Source organism: Physeter macrocephalus, chromosome 14 (assembly GCF_002837175.3).
Source record: "Physeter macrocephalus isolate SW-GA chromosome 14, ASM283717v5, whole genome shotgun sequence".
NCBI lineage: Eukaryota > Metazoa > Chordata > Mammalia > Artiodactyla > Physeteridae > Physeter > Physeter macrocephalus.
The window spans coordinates 20,655,876-20,676,765 of record NC_041227.1 but is presented as its reverse complement, the minus strand read 5'-3'; the positions used below and the strand labels follow the sequence as shown (position 1 = coordinate 20,676,765).

The window sequence follows — 20,890 nt, the reverse complement described above, 5'->3', positions numbered from 1 at the left end:
CACCTCCATACTACTGACTTCAAATTGTCCGAACAAGCACCTCTCCCGCCCCAATGAGAATGTCTACTCTCTGTTGGCCAACAAAGGGATGCAGGTGCTACCCGTACCCCAGACTCACCGTGTACCCAAAAGAACTCGAGAGACTTGCCCAGCAATACTCCCAACCCCACCCAATGCTCCAGCCTCCCTCACCCCTGCTTGGCCTCCACTGATGTGGCAGAGTCCGTATGAAGGCCGCTGATGATGTCCTGTGTTGGACCTCTGCTCCTTCTGCCTGGGACGTGCCTTTCCCTCTGGGACACCATTCCCAGTCCTGGGAGGAGCCTCTCCTCCCCTGGGACTCCTTGGTATGGCCTGTGCCTCCATTACTGCCCCCTTATCACTCCCTTAACGCTGTTCACAACTTTAACGCAGCACCTAGCACATCATAGTTAGTTTCGAGTATCTCTCCCAGCTAGACCATGAACCCTCAAGGACAGGGATCTTGCTTATTTATTCTTCCTTGTGTCTCTAGTACTGGATACAGAGCTTGGCACCCAGCAATGCCAGCTGAGTAGTTGTTGGAGTGTGTATTTCACTTAGCTTGATTATGGTTGGTCATTTCTACATCTATGTTCCCCAGAAGACTATAAGCTCCATGAGGGCAGGTGCTGTATGACACCTTCGTAGCACAGTATTAGCACTGTGCCGAGCCCTGAGGAGAGTCTCAGTAAACATTTGCCAATTTAAATTCACACAAGGGTAGGGTTTAATTCAACAATGTTTAAAATATTCACCGGGTGTCCATTATGTGCCTGGCATTGCTCTAGGTGCTGAGGAGACACGGGGAACGAGCCAATGTCCCTAACGTCACGGAGCTTACATTTTAATGTATGAGACACACAAACCAAGGAAACAAAGACATAAATAAAAATAATTACAGACTGTGATAAGGGCTAGGAAGGAAATAAACTGGGTGCTGTGATGGGAAATAACACATGGAGAGAAGTGGATTGATTCAGGATGGAGACTGGAGGCAGACATGGCAGCTTTACTAATGGATTGGCTGTGAAGGGTGATGGTGAGCGAGCTGAAGGGCCGGACCTGGGTCTGGAAGGATGGATCTGAGAGTCTGGACAGAGCGGGAAAAGAAAGCAACAGGGGAGAGGAACAAGGGTGGTGGGAATGAACGCAGCATCTGTGCAGGCTGCTCACCTGCCCAGACAATCAACAAATGTCTATTCAGCACCCAGTATGCACCCAGTGCTTTAACAGGCACTTGGGGAATAAACTGGGATCTGAGGGAGACAGAGCCTGGCTCACAGCAACTGAAAATCCCGAATAACCTCAGGTATATGTGTTAGGATCTCTGAAAGAAAAGCATCCACCTACTACGTGTCAGCACCTGTTAAAAACACTTTTCCTTTCCCAGATCACTGTTTTGCTCACAGGAATGGAGGTGCAGGGAGAAGCCTAAATGCAGGAGAGTAGAGCTGAGAGTAATAAAAAGTTCTAATTGAACATGTGGGCATTGAAACTAAATGCCATTTAAAGGCTGGGGTTGCAAATCACCACAGCTGCACCTTAGGGAGGAGGTGGCATGACACTCTGAGCAGTAACTCATGTGAATGTGACACTGAGAAAGAGGAGGAAGCACCCATGATGCCACTGTGGAAGATGCTAGGCTAGGCTCATGAACAAGTTCCCCCTTTCCTCTTTCTGAGGGAGAAGACAATAAATTCCAATGCCTTGAAGGCTCCAGCTGCAAAATGGGCACGATGGATTTACCATCCCCACCCTCCTGGGAGGGCTGCGCTGATCATGTGATTTCCAGTCCTATGTTTTCGCTCACCCTGTTCCTTTGTTTTGGAATGTCTAAGACCCAGCTCAATGTTACTATTCCCACAAGGCTTCCCATGGGGTTTTAGCCATGCCTCACTTATAATGCTGCTGATGATAATCATCATCATAATAGTTCATAATACTCATAATAGCTAACATTTGCCAAGAACTTATTAACTTGAGATATTTTCCATATATCATCTCATTTAATCCTTTTACCTAATCTATGAGGTTCCAGAGCAACTGGATACCTTGCCCAAGCTATCACAGTAAACAGCAGAGCCAGGATTCTGTTTCAGGAGCCAGATCCCAGAACCCATGGCTCTTAACTTCTCTTCACTTTATTATATGTATCATTTATCTCCACATTTCATCTCCCACATGTAACAGGAGTTATAAGCCACTTACAGGCAAACCCTCTGAGTAAATCTAGCCTAATCGCTCATCTTAGAAGTGGGCAGGACAAGGGTCAGAGAGAGAGAGAGATGATGTGCCTGCAGTTACGTCCATCACGACTCTCTCTCTGAACTCAGGCATTATCAGTACTATAAAGGCCAATACAGGCTTCTAGCCGCCATGTGTGTTAGTCTGTGCTAAGTGGCCCGAGGGTGGAACTGCACCACAGAGCTGATTGAGAGCATGCTCACCGACTGGGGGCCTCTTGGGAGCCACTCCAGCTGAGTCAGGTCCAGCCAAAGATACAACAGCATTTGAGAGACCCGTTGAGGTAGGTGAAGGAAACTCGCCCAAGCACTTTCTGTGTGCCAGGCACTACACTGGATGCTATCATGTAAGTATCTTGTGAACTTTTGCAAAATTTCTTCTAGATCATGCTCACACAGCTGGGGGAAGGCAGAGCTAGCACTGGAAAGCAGGCATGCTTTTTCTACTACACCACACTGCCTCAGATTCACTTCCTTCTGCCTTAATTCCAGGTAGTTCTTGTTACTTCCTTGTTTTTTTTCCCTGAGAAAGCAATTTCCTTCCACTACATGCAGTTTGGAGCTGGATGTTTTTGTTTATTTCTTGTTTCGTGTTTTTTTGTTTTGTTTTTAAATTTCCAACACCTAGTGCTTCTTGTTTGTTATGTGTTTTTAAAATTCTGGAACTAGAGGGTCAGAGGTAGAGAATAACTAGGTTAGTCTTTGGTATTCTGACTAGATGACCTGGACACACACTGAATTGGACAACACACTTAAGCCTTCAGTGCAGAGAATGCCATGCACCAAATTCCAGGGATATTGACAGAGACAGAAAGAAAGCATCATCTAATTCCCTGGAGCCCCAGACACAAGCAACGTGCAACTCACCCTTGATGATGTGCCTGACAATTTTGATGGAGCTTCCACGCATATTTAGGATTTGGTGAACCCTCTGGCGAATCTAATAAGGAAGGGGAAGAGTGGAAAGAGAAAGGAAAAGCATCATTTGCCCTGGTAGACATCAGAATATGTCATATTGAAAGTATTCACCTCACCCCCATCCCTAAAAAAGAGGGCCCACGTAGAGTGAAGGAATTCAAGGAGAGTGTGATCCACTCCATTCTACCTAAGCAGGTGGCAAGCAGGAGGCAGGGAAGGAAGGGCCCATCCAGGGGCAGCCGCCCTCCTACCTGGGGCACGTTGGCATTGCAGATCTCTGCCATGATGTAGCAGATGTGCTGGAGAACAAAAAGCCCTGCGTCCAAGCGCCGGAGGTAGAACTCATCCTCAATGTCATTGTCTATGATTTCTCCACGCCGGACCATGTCCTAGAAATGAATGAACGTTTGGGAATAAAAGCCACACAATGAGTGAAAGAGGAAAGAATAGGTTTCTAGTCCACCCATAATACACAGAAGAGTAGTAATTACAACTACAACAACAAAAGAAAACCACTCTGCCTCAATTTGCCTCCTGCTTCTCCCATTATTCTAAAGTATCTTATGTTCTCTTGTTGGCCCAGGGAGTCAAGATTAAAGTCCATTTTTCCTATACAGTGACTCAGGGCCAAAATGATCTCATCAACATATTCAACCTGAAAAAATAAGCTGATGGGGACACAAATCTATTCATCTGCTTCTACTCATTCTTAACTCTTTCGCTCCAGCCTCCATAAATAACCTCTCTACAGATATACTTAACTCTCTTTCCCTTCCAAATCAAGTTAACCTAGGGAAGAGAGGTCTGCTTTCTCTAAGATTCTGTCTTGGTACCCTGGTGATGGCACAGGTACCCAATCTATGTGTCCCTTTTGGCTTACATTTTGTTAGATGCAAAATGCTGCCCATCTTTCCATTTCATTCCACAAGTTCAATACTCCCTCAAGGCCAAAGTCCTAATGAGTGATGGGAGTCTCTTTCCTAACCTTTTGTAACCCCAGACCTATCAGACTTGCTGTCCCCATATCTATTCCTCTCTAGCAGATTCTTTAAAAAAAACAAAAACAAAAACAGCTTTATTGAGATACAACTGACATACCATACAATTAGTATAGTCAGAGTTGTGTAACCGCCATCACAATCATTGTAGAATATTTTCATTCCCCTCCACCTCCGAAGTCCCTCATCCAGTGGATTATCACCACCTCTGCCAAGAGGGCTCTTCTTCCCAACTCAGGGACTTTAGGGCCTTCCTTCCTAGGGATTCTGGGGTATCTCTCAAGCCAATGCTATTTTTAAGCTACCTCTCCTACAGAGCCTTCCCTGATTACTTAAAGCTAAAAACTCCTCCTTTCCAAAATACCTGACAGCACCCTTGCAGGTCACTCCACGACACGACCTCTTCTGGCACGTCATATTCACACTGATTTCAGTTACCATCAGCTCCCTGTTTCTGTAAATCCCTTTATTTCATGAGGGTGAACTGTGAGCTCTGTGAAAGTGGGGACTGAATTTTGTCTTTACATCCCCAGCTCAGTAAACATCCATGCAGTGAATGAAAGGAAAAAGACATCTCTGTTTTAGGCTGTCAGCTCTCAGGAGTCAGAACTGGATGAGGGACTCATTCTACACGACTGGCGACTGGTCTAAGAAGACAGGTGCTTGAATACATGCTTTTGATGACAACAATCCATTTCTTAATTCCATCAGTGGTTTTATGGCCATGGTTCCCTCTGACAACTCAGGCTCCTGACACTGACAGAAGCCCTTGGCACCCTGCTTTCCACTCTCCCAAACTCGAAGGACTTACCACTGTGGTCATCAATCTCCAACCAGCATCCTTCAGAGACTATTTAGACGCAGATAACATGCTTCTTTATTTGCCCAGGGGGCCAGCCTGCAGCTACACAAGGCTACTTTTCATCTCACTCCCAAAGGCCTCTGTCTGAGAGGCAAAAGAGGGCTCTAGATTTGCCAGGCCTTGCACTGCCCAGTGAATCACCAGCACTAATTCATAGCTTCATTTAGTAGCAAATTCCTTGGTAATCTGGTAATAGTGCTAATGTTCATGAGGTAGTCATGGAGCACTGGACTGATGTCCAAGGAGTTAAACAGTAGAAGGGCCTCTTTAGTTTCTCATTTGCTCATAATCATAACTTCCTGCTCCAGAACTCCTAAGTGTTCAGCAGCTGGGGGCCCAGGAAGGAAAATTACTCTTGACTTTCACTCATGCAAAAAGCATTTGCTTCTAATACTTCACATTTCTATAATGCTGCAGAGTTTGAAGTCTTATAATGTATATGGTCCTTATTAACAAATTTAAAGAGAGCAGGGAAGGGATTATTAATCCCACTGTACAAATTAGAATCCAAGGCACACAGAGGTTAAGTAAGTTGCTCATAATTACCAGTTACTAGAATATGGACTCCCCGGGGACAGGAATCCTGTCTGATTCACCTCTGAGGTGGAAATGAATAACATGAAGCACAGTGTTCAGATCTGGACCCTGCTAAGTGCCTAGTGGCAAGAACACCTTTCTAAGCATTGAGTTAAGGCAGAAAAGGAATGAAAATGGAGGTAAGGGGATGCGCCGGTCTTAGTCACCAAGAAGCTGACTGTCTATCCGGAAAGGTCACAGTAACACAGAAAATGACCAAAAAGTAAAGGGATACAGTGCGCCCACAAATTTAAAGTAATTACAAGTGGTGGGTGCTAATCAGGGCTGGTTAAGATGTTAGGGCATTGGGAAGAAGTGACTTTTAGATAAGGTTTCAAGGCTCCTGACTGGCAGACATAGCAGAATGAATGCCTCAAGAATGAAGGCCTTCCTGTGGTCCGAAGCCTTATGCAAAATGCCTTATGCAGTTCATACTTTCTGCTCACTAGCCCCTGACCCATACACACAGCACAAACAGGCCTGCCCTCCCTTTTCTGGCCCCTTCACTTTTGCTTGTAATGTTGGTACTCTCCCCAACCCCCAATCTCTATCATAATGTATTTAAAGTCTAAAACGTGATACTCCTTACGAAACTTCTCCTGAGATCTTGAAAAACTTCTCAATGTTTTCCAACTTGCTATGATTTTTCAATCCTCAAACCCCCCAAGTTTTGGATTTGTACCTCTTTTATGGCACCTCCCATGCCCTGTCCTGCAATAGTTATTCAGATGTGTGTCTCTTTCCTGTGTAGGTTCCTTGAAAGCAAGAGTTGTAAAGTTTTAAGTCATCTTTGTACCCTAGAAAGCACCTTGCATGGTACTTTTTTGCATAGCAGACTCTTGAAAAACATTTGTGAAACAGGATTGGAAAAATGCAGGTAGAAGTTCAGTGGTATTAATGAGCTATGTGTGCTAAGACTTCTGTGGATGGGGTAGGAGGGGAAACATTAGGAAATGGCGAGGGGACAGTGCCTTGGAGGGCTAGCTGGTGGGAGGCTTGAATGTTGGCCAGAGAAGTGAGATATGATGAGCTGCAGACTACACTGTGCAGGAAAGTGAATGAGAATGTGCCAACACCTCTAAGACGGACACATCGGCTTAAAGTGTTGAGAGGCAGGCAGAGTGTACAGCTTGGAGGCCACAGTATCAGCCTATGTGAGAAGTATATCAGATGGGGAAGAGAAGAGGGGAGGGGAGGGGAGCAGAGGAGAGGAGAGGAGAGAGACCAAACCCTTAGAGGTTTGCAAACATGGGAACTTGGAGAGAAACATATTCATTCATCTACCTGGTAAAGATTTCCTGAACACCTATCTATGGGCCAGGTATTACATGATGTACCAGGGGCAGCAAAGATAAATAAGACAGTCTACATAATCAAGGAATAAGACAGTCTACATAATCAAGGAGATTAAAGTCTAATGAGGTTAACAAATATGAACAAACTTCTTTCTTAAATGAGTAATGGCTATTATGAAGGACCTCTCAAACTGTATTGAGTGCCATGGGACTCCAGAAGAAGGACAGACTAAGTTTGTTTTGAGGAGTCAGGAGAGTTCAAGGGAAATGTAACATTTCAGCTGGATTCTGAAGGAATCTGACAAGCTGGAAAGAACATTCTAAACAGAGGGAACAATAGCATGGGTCAACTAGGCTAGGGTGGAAGAGAACAAGAGTGGAATACCACTGTCATTAACAGAGAGAAAGAAGAGAAAGAAGGGAGTGTTTCTTTGCTTATTAGATCCTAGCTACCGGCAGATCATAGTTTTTGATTGATTACTACATACCAGGCGTTGTGTGAGGCAGTCTGAATAATAGCCATTGCTACCACCGTCTACCCACCTTGGAGGAGCAGCTAATGTTTACTGGGGGCTTATGATAGTGCCAAGTGCTTTACCTATACTGATTCCTTTACTTCTCACAAATATTACGCGGTAGGGATTGTTACCCGCATTTCAGATGAGGAAACTGACTCAGGCAGAGCAACCTGCCTAAGGCTAGTGGGTAGGAGAACTGGGATTCAAATCCAAGAATGTGCTCTTTTCATACTACCATGGTTGTGTAGGTATACGTTTTAGAGCTGTTTGGAGAACAAAGGAAGATACTAAATAACAGAAAGGCTTAAGAAATAGAGTTTAGCAAAATTAAATTTCTCCAATTACGTCAGAAGTGCCCCTGGTGATTTTTTCTTTTTCACACTCTTCCCCACGATCTGATCTTCTTTTAACCAGACATAATGTACCTTCCAATTTCTCTAAATACTGTCATGTGGAAAGGATGGACCCAAGAGAGCACTGACAAATCCTATTTTTTCCTCTTTCCTCATAACTTCAAGACTCTAACAACGTTCAATTCGACATTCTACTTTTAGACACAAGGCCACATGATTTGAAAGGGAAATTTTCGAATGTAGATCTGAGATATGATTACAGTTCATCTCCAAGAGAGGCATCACCATCACCACACTGAACAGGCACAAAGATGAAACACAGACTGGCTTCTAAGACAAAGTTTTTGCCCTGACAGATTTAGAAGCATCATAGAAACCAGCACACAGAGAAGGTGACTGCTGTCAGGATAGTCCCTAATCTAGCCTGTTACAACTCTGTGGCATGGAATATTTACTGCTGAGTGGACTCACGGAAGCTGAGCACAAATGTGTACTCCATGTTTAAAGGGAAATTTAAAAAAGCAGGGTGTGGGCTTCCCTGGTGGCACAGTGGTTGAGAGTCTGCCTGCCGATGCAGGGGACACGGGTTCGTGCCCCGGTCCGGGAGGATCCCACGTGCCGCGGAGCGGCTGGGCCCGTGAGCCATGGCCGCTGAGCCTGCGCGTCCGGAGCCTGTGCTCCGCAAGGGGAGAGGCCACAACAGTGAGAGGCCCGTGTACCTCAAAAAAAAAAAAAAAAAAAAAAGAAGGGTGATTATGTATTATTCTGATGGAAAATAAGGAAGTTTGGGTACAGTTCCTTTAGGCTTCTCAAGTTATGGTCTGTTTTAGAAAGAAGTAGGATGGTATGTCACCTTTTACCTACCCGTTTTACAATGTGTGAACAGAGTCAACTTCTTATAAATGGATTAATGCATTTTTGGCTCTTTTTCTCCGTTTCTAAGACACTAGATAAAAATTTGATCTTGAGTTAAGGACTTGATATGGTTCTTTGGATTTCTGTGCGTGAGGAAGAACTAGACGTCTGAAAGAACTAAGCAAATGGGATCAGATCCCAACTCTAATACTAACTTACTAGTCTCCGTAGGCAAGTCATTTAACTTTTCTTGGCCTTGGCTTCTTTGCTTGGAAATTAGAAGCCTAAGCTGGATCAGGGAAGGGAAATAGGGTTCCTGAGTGCCAACTCTAATTCACTGTCATGGCTGTAGATTACCATATTGGAAAAGCGTTGTGCAGCCAAGTTGGAGCTTAGTAGGGGAAGAACACTGAAATCAGTCAGCACTGTTTACACCAATCACAGGTTGGGGAGTGTAGGGGGGGCTGACCCCTGTCTTCCCTGATCTGGCCTTCTTGAAGTTTCCTTTTAGCTTTGATAACCTGTGGCAAATCTAGGACTGAAGCACCTTCATAACCAGATGCAGTGAGTTTCTGTCTGCATATGGGTAAATGGACAGACGGGAGCTGTTGACTGACAGTGCTCCTAGACAGTCAGAAGAGCCACTGGGAGACATGCCTCAAGTAGAAGACACAAACTGTCACCTCAACAGGACACAGTTAGCCCTGACAATTAGCTCGTCCTCTCATCAATAAATTAAACTTCCCTGTAAGAAAGAGACAACTCCTGGATCTGCTATGATATTAGACAGGCTATTTTAAAACAATTTGGGCAGGCAAATCAACTGCTCTTAAAATGGGAATATGATTAATAGAGATTAAAGAGAAATTCCAAAAAATCAGTAACCTCCTTAAGTATTATAAAGATATCGTACTTTACACAATTTCAAAGTGAAAATCTATATATACATTGAATTGTATTTGAAATACGACAGGAGAGTTGATTTAAAGGATGTCTTCCACAAATTAATTCATTCAACTCTCACCTTTGAGAAGAGTGAAGGTGACCGTCTTCTCTGTGAAGCAATGACAACTCAACATCCACGCACAGCATTTTTTACTTTTCAAAGCAGCGGATCTGCATTAACCTCACTTGTTGTATATGCCCGGTGTTGGGTATGTACAGTAAACACCATTTTCAGACTTCACAGATGGAAAAATTGAGATAGATGTCAAATGACTGTCACTGAGTTTCAGTTAGAGACTTGACTGGAACATGATTTCCTAGTCCAAAACCTTTTTCTGTTAGTCCTTTCACTCTGACAAGGGATGGGCAGCAAAAATGGAATAACAACAGCACAATTTCCTGAGTCCTACTGTCTGCCAGGCACTGTGCTAATAAGCACTTTCATGGATTTCTCATTTTTCCTTAAACCCCAAGAGGTAAGAATCATTACTATTTTCACTTTCAAATGAGAAACTGAGGCTTAGAAGAGTTGGAGAACTCTCCAAAGGTCACAAAGCTCAGAGCAGAGTTAAGTGCTGGAGACAGGATAAAAACCCACACAAGTCTGGCTCCAAGCCTGTGAGCACCTCCATAGTTCAAAGAAGGAAAAAGTCTTTGTTTTATAGACCTTTTCTGGTATTAGCATATGAGCATATGAGTTCTTTATGCCATATCTGGGAACTACTGCAAACCAGCAGCATTAAATGTAAGGTCATCTGGCTCCTTTGCCTGTCTTTTCCTTATAAATTGAAGAAACTTAAAAAAAAAAAAGAGGGGGGTGGGAATCTATAGCTAGACCAGCAAATTCCACACGCAACTTGGGAGAGTTAAACCAAAAAAAAAAAAGACACTCTGAAAGGTTTTATTTTGTTCATTCCATAAGGGAGGGCCAGAATAAAAAAACTTAGATGGTAATTCAGTGAATAGCTCATTAAGTAGAACAGATTGTAATTCACAGCAGCATAAGCCTGTTTGGGGGCTGCTAAAATAAACAGCTTCGACTCCAAAGACACACAAGGAGGTGGTACGTGTGGCATCAAGGTGCCATTTCTGCAGGGCGGTGTGTGTGTGTTCTAACCCTCCTCCAGCCACATCCTCACTTTAAATGTTAATCTGTCTTCGGGAGCATTACCAAATCACTACCTTTCCAGGTGCCTCTATCTCTCTCCGCAGGCAAGTTGCAAGCCTCCAAATGAGCGTGTGGATGTTACTCCTAATCTGCCCCTGACAGGCAGCGAGCTGCCCCTTGCTGATGGAAGGAGACAGTCATAAAAGAAGCTGCTATGAAGCCAACAGGAATCCCTCTTTTCTTAATAAGAGAGGACATGACTCAGAAACCCAGCGGGGGTCACAGTTACTGTCTGTAGTCATGGGCAGGAATGGCCCCACCATTGAGAAAAGGCCAATTTCCTTTTTTCTTCCAAAGCAAAGGGAGAGATAGGTATGTGGAGTTGGGGGAGGCACAAGCAACAGCAAAACAGAATCTTCCTCCAAGAGCTTCTGAAATAGGGCAGACTGTTAGAGAAGGATCCTAGGACTGCAGGTCACTTTCAGCAGGGGAAACAGAGGCTGGAGAATTAGTAAAAGGGATTTTTTTTTTTTTGAGAATATACAGCTAACTGATAGCAGCTCTAATAAGAATCCAAGGATATCAGGCCAGAGTTTGCCCACAAAGGGAAAACTATGTGTTAGGCCAGCCTTAACACATGAGCATGTGCCAGGTTTTTACAAACAATTTCATTAATCTTCAAAATGACCCTCTAATAAAACTATGAAAACTAATACACATACACACACAGGGCAAGGCATTTCCCCAAAGAACAGAATTTATGTGTGGCAGAGCTGGGATTTAACCTTTGGCTGTATGACCCCTGGGTTCATGTTCCTTCTATGGTACCATGATGCCTCCATCACAGGTAGGCCATCCATTTCTAAATTCACTAAAAATAAACAAACAAACAACTAGACTACTAGACTATTCATCTGAATTTTCACAACATATAAGCCAGCCTTGAGAGAACCAGGGCTTCTGTGAAGTTGGGAGAGACTGTGGACCCCACTGAGAGAGGAGGACAGAGAAGATGAGAAAAGCAAAACAGAGTGCTCAAGGCTACACTGCAAGGTAAGCGTCAGAGGTGGGGGCCAGAACTCAGGCCCCCCCAACTTCTCCTCCAACGGAAGGAAGGATGCCTGTGATCGGGAAGGACGGGAAGGACGTGGGCAGGGAGGCAGGAGAGTGGGGGAAGGGGCACATGGCTAAATCTGCATCGAGGAAAGAGGGAAGCAGGACAGGGAAAAGCACCATAGCATCCCCTGCCCCACCACCTCTGGCTTCTACTGACTGTTAGCTGTGTTCTGCCAAGTTCACAGACTGAGAAGTTTTGGAACCACTGTTTCAAGAACAGCTGAGACGAACTCTCAGCAGGACTCCCTTTCTTTAGGCTTGCCCAGGAGCTTCCAGCAGTTAGCAGAAGACTTGACGGCAGTCTCACACTTCCACTGTCTACACACCTACCAGTGCTTTACGATCACCAATCCCACTCATTCGTTCCTGCGCTTTACCCCCTTTGTACAAATCCTTAAATGAGTTTCAAATGCTAAGGAAATAGTCAAAGTCTGTTTCAGACATCACGGCCTGTGGATACTGTTTCATTACACGGAGTCCCTCTTTCTCTTTCCAGGATAAAGCCTGGGATGATTTAACTGTAGCAAAATTAGCATGCAATTTGTAAGTCATTATGGTGCAAAGTATGTGGCGAGAACACTTTATTGAATAAACCTGCTGAGAATAATTTTCCTAGGAACTAAAAAAAGGAAAACCTCTCTTCAAGGCTCTCCTCCTTCTTTTAAAATCCCTGCCAGTATCTATATAATTATGTCTTACTTCTGACACTCAGAAGCCTGGCATTTCTGTACATTTAACCAACAGAAGCCAGAAGGAACCCATGAGAAGTCAGGATATCTTCCCAAAAACAGGGACCTTGGCATTTTCTGGGCTTCTTGTTGCTTGGGGAGTCAGGTGAAATCTGCTGAGACAAGCACCCTGGGTATTTATAGATCACAGAGAACTGCTGCTCACTAGAAGAGTCTTAAGAATCACATGCCCTTTAAAAGGTTAACCAGGAAGCCCAAGGGTACCAGATACACTGTGGCCCTGAAGTCGCATGGACACTGAATATAATGTGAAAGCGTTGGGCAACTGCCCAAGACGTGAAAGTCTTTCCTAGTTACAGATTATTGTAGGTAATGTGATTTGAACTGAGTATGTATACAATTACCAGTTTGTCCTGTGGACTCTTCTAAATAGGAGTATCTTTCTGTGTTTAATATAGCTACAGGTATGCCACAGAATTTACACAATTGTAAAAAATATTTTTTTGATGATGGGGCTATTCAGCGAAAACAAAAATTAGGGTTAAAATGAGAGTTTAGATGTAATGTAGAAAACTCAGGACCCTCTATCTTCCTTAATACCCATGGACAAATATTAATTTTATCTCATGAGTAGCTGTCCTTCATTTACTGCATGTTAATCACTATGTAAGTCCTAAGAATATGATGGGGCTTCCCTGGTGGCGCAGTGGTTGAGAATCTGCCTGCCAATGCAGGGGACACGGGTTCGAGCCCTGGTCTGGGAAGACCCCACATGCCGCGGAGCAACTAGGCCCATGAGCCACAACTACTGAGCCTGCGCATCTGGAGCCTGTGCTCCGCAACAAGAGAGGCCATGACAGCGAGAGGCCCGCGCACCGCGATGAAGAGTGGCCCCCACTCGCCACAACTAGAGAAAGCCCTCGCACAGAAAAGAAGACCCAACACGCCCAAAAATAAATAAATAAATAAATAAATAAATTTATTTAAAAAAAAAAAAAGAATATGATGAACAAGAGATTAGAGTCGCAGAGACAGAGAGTAAACAAACATATAAAAGAATTACAGGTTATGAAGAAGCACTGGCGATGGGGACACTACTTTACATATGGGTGTCACTGGAAAGCTCTCTGAGGGGGTGACATTTAGGCTGAGACCTGAAAGTAGAAGGAGGCACAGCGTGAGTAGAGGCAGGATGGGGGAGAAGCAAATGCAAAGGCTATACTATACAGCTGGGAGTTAACGCACAGCAGCAGGACAGGAACTGGGAGAAGCAGTGGGGACTCAGATCACACAAAATCTTGCAGTATTAGGGAAGGAAGAAAATCATGTGTGCAGAGAGGTGGTGGAAGAAGCAGTGCTCACAGAGAAAAGAAAACTAAACGTTCTCTGGCCACCTCTACAGGCCAGGACCTGTGGAAGCAGCTTTCACGTGCGTTATAGCTATGTCACCAAATTCCTAAATATGTAATTCCTCACAGACCCACAGGTTGGGACGTATACCTTCAAAACAAAACACCAGAAAGGAAGAAAATAAAGCTGGGGAAGTTAGGCTATTTGTCCGCAGTTGGAGAACCAGAGAAGCCTGGCTCTAGAGCCCACGCTCCCCCTCACACCTTCTGCCCTGGAATATAACTTACCACTTTGCCCCAAAACTTAACTTGGCTTCCCACTGCCCCTCCTTTGCTCCTGCTCCTCTCTAGTCTGGAAATGCCTTACGTGTCTCCTCCTTTTCAGGTTCAGCTTGAATTCTGCCTCATCCACAAAACTGTTAGGGGTGACTCGAGGTGCAGATGGCTCCCCCCCCCCCCCCCGCTCCTTGGATTCTTCCAGCCCTCAGCAGCGGCAGCAGTACTCCTGGGGCCCATTCTTCTTTTGACACTTCCACCTGTGCTCACCCCCAGCCAGTGCCTAGCTTAGTGCCTTGCACAGAGCAGGTGCCTGAGAAACATCTGCCAAATGACTGGATTCTTTTCAGTGAATCTTGTTCAATTGCAAACCATGGACACTTGCACCGCGCCCATAGGAATCTGATGTTTGAGGGAAGATGGTGGCTCCGAGACACTAAAAATGTCAATACTTGATCCCCCTTCTCTTGGTCAATACCTGACCCTGTTATTTAAGGTGTTTTTTGTTGCAGACTTAGCAGAGTATATGAGATATTTATTCATTATGGATCTGACCGTCAACGTCATCAAATGCCTGAGAAAAAAGTATTCAATTCAGGTCAACAAATATTTGCTGAATTCCCAGTAGGTGTAGGACATTCAAGTTTAATGGGGGTGGGGTGGGGTAAGGCAACAAATCGTTTAAGAAAGACTTAAGAGAGTAGGCTGCATGAAGGAGAGACGAAAAGAGGTGGTTTGTTCCAGGTCACTTCACACCTGTGAGGCGGCTTCATCTGGCAGGATGAGCCTGAGTGCTGGCAGAGAGCGCTGCTCACAAACACGTCCCTCCCCCCAACCCCACCACGACTCTCCCAGCAACACTGAGGCTGCTGAGCACTAATAGCCTTGGAATGTTTGCCAGTGCCCAGCAAAAGAGCCTTGGCATCAAGGAGACAGGTGTTTGTCAGGGAATGGCAGGGCCCTGCGCCTGTGGCATACAGAAGTACCGTGAATGCTGGCGAGAGTGGCTGCAGCCATTACTCTCCGTCAGTGCTAATCAATTTCACACCCTCTTCAATGCTGATAACAGATAATCTTGTGGGAAGCAGCCCAAGTTTCTTTTTTTCTTTTTTTTTCTTTTTTTTTTAACATCTTTATTGGAGTATAATTGATTTACAATGGTCTGTTAGTTTCTGCTTTATAACAAAGTGAATCAGTCATACATATACATATGTTGATCTCCCTGTGCTATGCGGCTGCTTCCCACTAGCTATCTGTTTTACGTTTGGTAGTGTATATATGTCCATGCCACTCTCTCACTTTGTCACAGCTTACCCTTCCCCCTCCCCATATCCTCAAGTCCGTGCTCTAGTAGGTCTGTGTCTTTATTCCCATCTTACCCCTAGGTTCTTCATGACCTTTTTTTTTCTTAGATTCCTGCTCCCTGATGCCCAACAGCTTACTCTGGTTTCTCTCAAAAAACAAAAGAAAACAACACCCTCCCCACAAAAAAAACCAAACAAAAACCAAAGTCTATTCCAGCTTCACCTCAGATGAAGCATCTGATGGTGCCAATGCTCTGGTCTGCTAGGACAACTCCTTCTGGGTTATCTGGTAAGGAGGATGCTCTTAGGAAAAGGACTGCCTGGCATACTTAAAAGTTACATGGGAATTCCAAAGAAGCTAGGAAAATCTAACAACAGCAGTAGCTTCTACTTATTGAGCAAAGTAAATACATAGTTTATGCTTAGTCTTCATGATAGCACTGAAAGGGAGGTGTTATGGCCATTTTACAGATGAGAAAATCACAGCTCGGAGAGGTCAACTCATTTGTCCAAGGTCTCAAAGCTAGGAAGCAGCAGAGCTCAAATTCAAATCCAGGCTTATCTGACCCCCTACCTCATACGCACCTTTCTACTAGGCTGCTGCTGGCACTCCATGAAGAAGACAGTCGCTGATCAACCTCTCATTGTGTTTTTAACCCATTTCATTTTCAAAAAATGGCAGTTACCAAAGTATGCTCACCTGAATCTGAGGGAAAACGTTAAGTTGGAGGGGATTGGAGAGACCGCCTTTGCTGATGCCACGTTATGGCTAAGAATCTGGGGCTACACAAGGCGCAGTGACAAGGTGTGGCGAGGCAGTGATTTTGAGGTGGGTGCCTGCACTAAAATCCTAGTCCTCGGACTCCCAGGTGCTCCTTCAACCAGCCCTGAAAATCTCCTTCAGCAGATAACTTGGGGAATTCCGTCAGAGCAGGAGTACTAATTGTCCCATGGCTGTTTCCCTACAAAAGTCTAGGGAAAGTTCAATTTGTTTCTAATTACCATTCAGTCAAAGACAAAGAATATATACTTTGGCACTTTAACAATCACTAAGTGTTGACCATGTACAAGTTACTGTGAATGGAAGAAAAGAGGGAAGTGGAAAGTTTAATCAAAGAATAAAATAAAGGGGGTGAGGTGTGTGGAATGAAAGGACTGTGTGTGGAACATGCTGGTATCTGAAGTCCAGCCTCAGAATTCAGAGTCTCTGCCATTTACCCTGTAATAGTATCACCACATTAAAGAAGAAAGTCCCAGTCAATCAATTCAATCAATCAACAAACATCTGAGGACTTATTAGGTTTAGAGAGCACAGGGAAATCACAAGAATGATACATATGGTTACCTAGCTACTGGTATTCATAAATGAAGGTATAGTTTGTGAAAGGGAATGGGTGGCTTAGAAGGGCACAGACAACAAGGTCACTGTTTTCCCCAAGCTCTAGTCTCTCACCCTGGCCTGAGGCACAACTTGAGGGAAGATGCTAGTGTAATTCCCAATGTACACAGCTCTGCCTCATGGCTGGCTTGCCCCAACACAGATGGGAGGGGTGCTGAAACAGGCTCTCCCACCAGTGAGGCTCAAAAGCCTACAGTGTGTCTTTAAGGCAAGAAGAGTGAAAAGAAAATAAAGTGATATAGCAAATCCAGATCACGAAGAAAATGGGCTCTACTACAGACTTTGAAAAAAGCAAAAAAAGGAACATTGTGCAACATGACCATAGACTGAGGGTACTTCCCTGGTGGTGCAGTGGTTAAGAATCTGCCTGCCAATGCAGGGGACACGGGTTTGATCCCTGGGAAGATACCACATGCCGTGGAGCAACTAAGCCCGTGCACCACAGCTACTGAGCCTGCCCTCTGGAGCCCACGAGCCACAACTACTGAGCCTATGTGCCACAACTATTGAAGCCCGAGCGCCCTAGAGCCCACGTGCTGCAACTACTGAAGCCCGTGCTCCTCCACAAGAGAAGCCACTACAATGAGAAGCCCGTGCACCACAACGAAGAGTAGCCCCTGCTTGCCGCAACTAGAGAAAGCCCACACGCAGCAACAAAGACCCAACGCAGCCAAAAACAAAAAAGAGAGAGACTACAAATCAGACATTAATCAATATGAAAACCTGCCCCAATTAAAGGGACAGATGAGAAAGCTACAGAGGACAGAGACAGCAGAGAACAAAATAGATGCAGATGAAAAATACAGGAGGTAGGATAACACCCTAGGTAAGTACGGCTTGTCAAGAAAAAACATCTAGCAGGTTTCATCTCCCTCAGCAGCAACCGCATCAGACAATGCGGCTCAGTCACTCTGACCTGGTGTGCAGGCCGTGCTGCAGAGCTTTGAGCTCTCTTCTCTAGGTCTCCAGGTTTCATCTGCAAATGCGGGAACTGGATTCAACGACCTCACAGTTTCCTTCCAGTGCCTCCCTATGACTACAGAAGCCAGCAAGTGTGTGTGCCAAGACACACTCTGCCACTGTGGTACCAAGTCACAGCACTGTGCTTTGGTCAGATTTTCGAAGAGAAGCTCTTGTCAAGGGTACTTGTGCTACCACCCAGACTCCCAGGTCAGACCGGGATCAATTGTACACATCCATCCTCTTCAGGGACTTCACTCCTGTTAAAAGAGCAGTTATAACCACTGGCGGACTGTCATCTGCTCAGCTCTTACGACATGTTAGGTGGCACACGAAGGTAGATGGCACCTTTGCCCTTACCTGTCCTGTGGGGAGATACGAGGTGCACAAGGGACCCAATGGAGTGCAAGTCAATAGCTGGCAAAAGACAGGCAGGGATACGTACGTGTTTTTCCCCTTCAATCTTCTTGTCGGCCACCTGCATTGCATCCAGATATTTAAAATGCAATTCCATCAGCCTGTCAACCTGAAAGAGAGATACTTCACAGGCATGAGTGAGAAAGAAAGAGAATACCAAGGCAAGAGAACACTGGAGCTCCTATTCGTCTTACTGTCACTCCCCACAAAGGGAGAGCCACTCTACCACTTCTCACTCTGGATATGAGCTTTGCTGCGGAACACATCAGGAATGGATCAAACGGCTTCGGCAGAACAAAGCAAACCTTAGCATGGATGCAGTTTGAACACAGGCCCATTCCCGAAGGACACTATACATTCCCAGCCCTTCTAGGACTCCCCTGAATTCACATGGTTAAAAACAAACAAATAAATAAAAATTCAAGTCCCTTCTTGCAAAGAGAAGAAGCATGAAGTTACATACTTCATATTCACTTAGAACTATACAGAAATTTCTCTTTCAAACTGAAACCTTTCATGTTCAGATTCTGCCCCAGAGCTAATCTTTTTTTTAAAAAGGTCTAAGTAAAATCTCTTTAGTTGCTTTTCAGCCAGAAGAGAGTGCAAGAAAAACTCCTTCACAACTTAAAAAAAGCCCGACTTTTGCTTAGCAATAACCTAAAAATCAGTTCCAAACGTAGCAAAAGTCATGCTTCAAACATGGCCTGAGGAATACTGAGTGGGTTTGAAAGTTTCATTTTTTTCCCTAAGACTTCCAAAAGATTGAAGAACACTGTGAAGTCAGCCTAAACTTCTAACCTCTCTTTTTACTGGGTTGGCACCACTATGGTTCTTGGCAACCCTGGTATTTACCCAGGAGCTGGTATTGATTGATAGTAGATGTTGCTTCAACACAGCATCAGACAGTCAGGAAGACTGTGCCCAAACCTTCCCTGGTTAACAATGATGACCCTAAGGTCATATATTTCAGTTTACAAAGTATTCTCATATCCACTATTTCCTTAAACATTAGAAAAACCTGATAAGGCAGGCAGGGAAGATAGAGAGCAACCCTAATTTTAAAGATGAGGAAGCTGACGCACAGACATTAGATGATGTCACCAGGGTGACGTGATTGCTAAGATGTTCTGTGTCCTAACCCAATGGCCTCTTCTTCTTCTTCTTCTTTTTTTTTTTCAAACAACAATTGCATTTATTTGTATTACTTACATGGTAACAAATGGTTTCATTGCATATTAAGAATTTTTAAAGCACTGACCTGATCTTTTCCTCCTCATCTTAATGATCCATAATGGTACGCTGTTGCGTACAGAAATGGTTTCAAAATATTTGGGGTCAAGGGTAACGCATTAGGAGATGAGAGGCAGAAAAACCAGAAAAACCTTTGAGATCCAAACCAATGGAGCCCAGATGCTGGGGAAGATATTTTAGGGCAGGAACACTTAACCCAGCACTCCTCAGATCGCATCAGGGAGATAGTGATTCTATTCCCGCTGGTCCCAGTCCCATCTTTACAGTCCAACAAGCACCCACCTTTTCACTGTCATTTTCAGTGAATTTATTCAGAAGCCGGGTCCGCTGCTGTCCTCTCAGGTTCCGCAGGAGGGAAGCCAGGATCGAACAGACATGCTCTGGGTTGGGAAGGAGAAAAGAGAACATGCTGTGATCAGAGCAGTAATTATTACCTCTCTTCAAGCCTGGTCTGGTTCTATTGAAGGAGGAATAAGTAGATCTTCCCTGACTGCTGCTATTGATTAATAAGACAAGAACCTAAATTGTGTCAATGGAAAACTGAACTGATTTTCACATATGGTGCAAGAAACATATTCAAAAGGGATTATATCCCCAAGGACAACTTGAGCAAGTGAATCAAAACTAAGTTAGAATTTCTGTTCTGCCTATAATTAATTGAGTTTTATTGTCTGCAACAGAACCTCAAACTAATCCCCCCATTTACAGAAATAACCTGTAAATAGAGTATGAATACTAACCATGAGGTGAGCACATAATGAACAAATAAGACATGTTCTACCATATTTTCAAATTACCTTATAACTTTCCCAGGTAAATATCTGAGAATTAAAAAAGAAATATGAAAGGGCCCCAGTGCTATCACTTACATTCTGGTGCACCTAAAATCCCTACATCAAGTTTAAAGACAGCAGGACAGTAAGGATTTCAAAAGGATAACAATGTTTTTTCAGTCCACATAACCTACAGGCTTCTATTTTGAGATACTATTCTTCTAGCCAGGGACGAAGAGGGTAATTGAAGGGTATATTAAAGGCTTCAGCTGTAAAGAGGTTCTTTTCTTTAAAAAGAATTTTTAGGGCTTCCCTGGTGGCGCAGTGGTTGAGAGTCCGCCTGCCAAAAAAAAAAAAAAAAAGAAAAGAATTTTTAAAAACCAAGGATAATGACGTTGAAAAGGAGATGGCAGAGTAAAGTTTGTTTTGCAATAAAATGCTCACAGTGTGGGCAACAAATATTCTGTTTGAAGACTGACTGAACATCTTCATATGCCAAAGTATGAGTTCTCAAAAAGTCATTTTCCTCACTTATATCAGAGAAGCATTCCCCACTACTTCATTTCCCCAATCTCTTTTTTTTTTTTTTTTTGCGGTATGCGGGCCTCTCACTGCTGTGGCGTCTCCCGTTGCGGAGCACAGGCTCCAGGCGCGCAGGATCCGC

General features: G+C 44.3%; 1 protein-coding gene across 5 annotated transcripts in view; it reads right to left on the bottom strand.

Moving 5' to 3' along the window:
* The window catches only part of CTNNBL1 (catenin beta like 1), a 170,719-nt gene that overhangs the window by 8,537 nt on the left and 141,292 nt on the right, over nt 1-20,890 (bottom strand). For 4 of the 5 annotated variants that reach the window (XR_003682743.2, XR_003682744.2, XM_028498220.2 and 1 more), the window contains exons 12-15: nt 19,736-19,833; nt 18,231-18,311; nt 3,434-3,571; nt 3,132-3,204 (exon numbers count right to left, since the gene is read on the bottom strand). Coding sequence is in view for 3 of the 5 variants with exons in the window: in XM_028498220.2 (XP_028354021.1) it covers nt 3,132-3,204; nt 3,434-3,571; nt 18,231-18,311; nt 19,736-19,833 (390 nt within the window). In the remaining 2 variants the exon portion in view is untranslated. Of the gene's footprint in view, nt 1-3,131; nt 3,205-3,433; nt 3,572-13,515; nt 13,652-18,230; nt 18,312-19,735; nt 19,834-20,890 lie in introns of those variants that run through there. The other variant, XM_028498222.2, reaches the window with a different exon arrangement.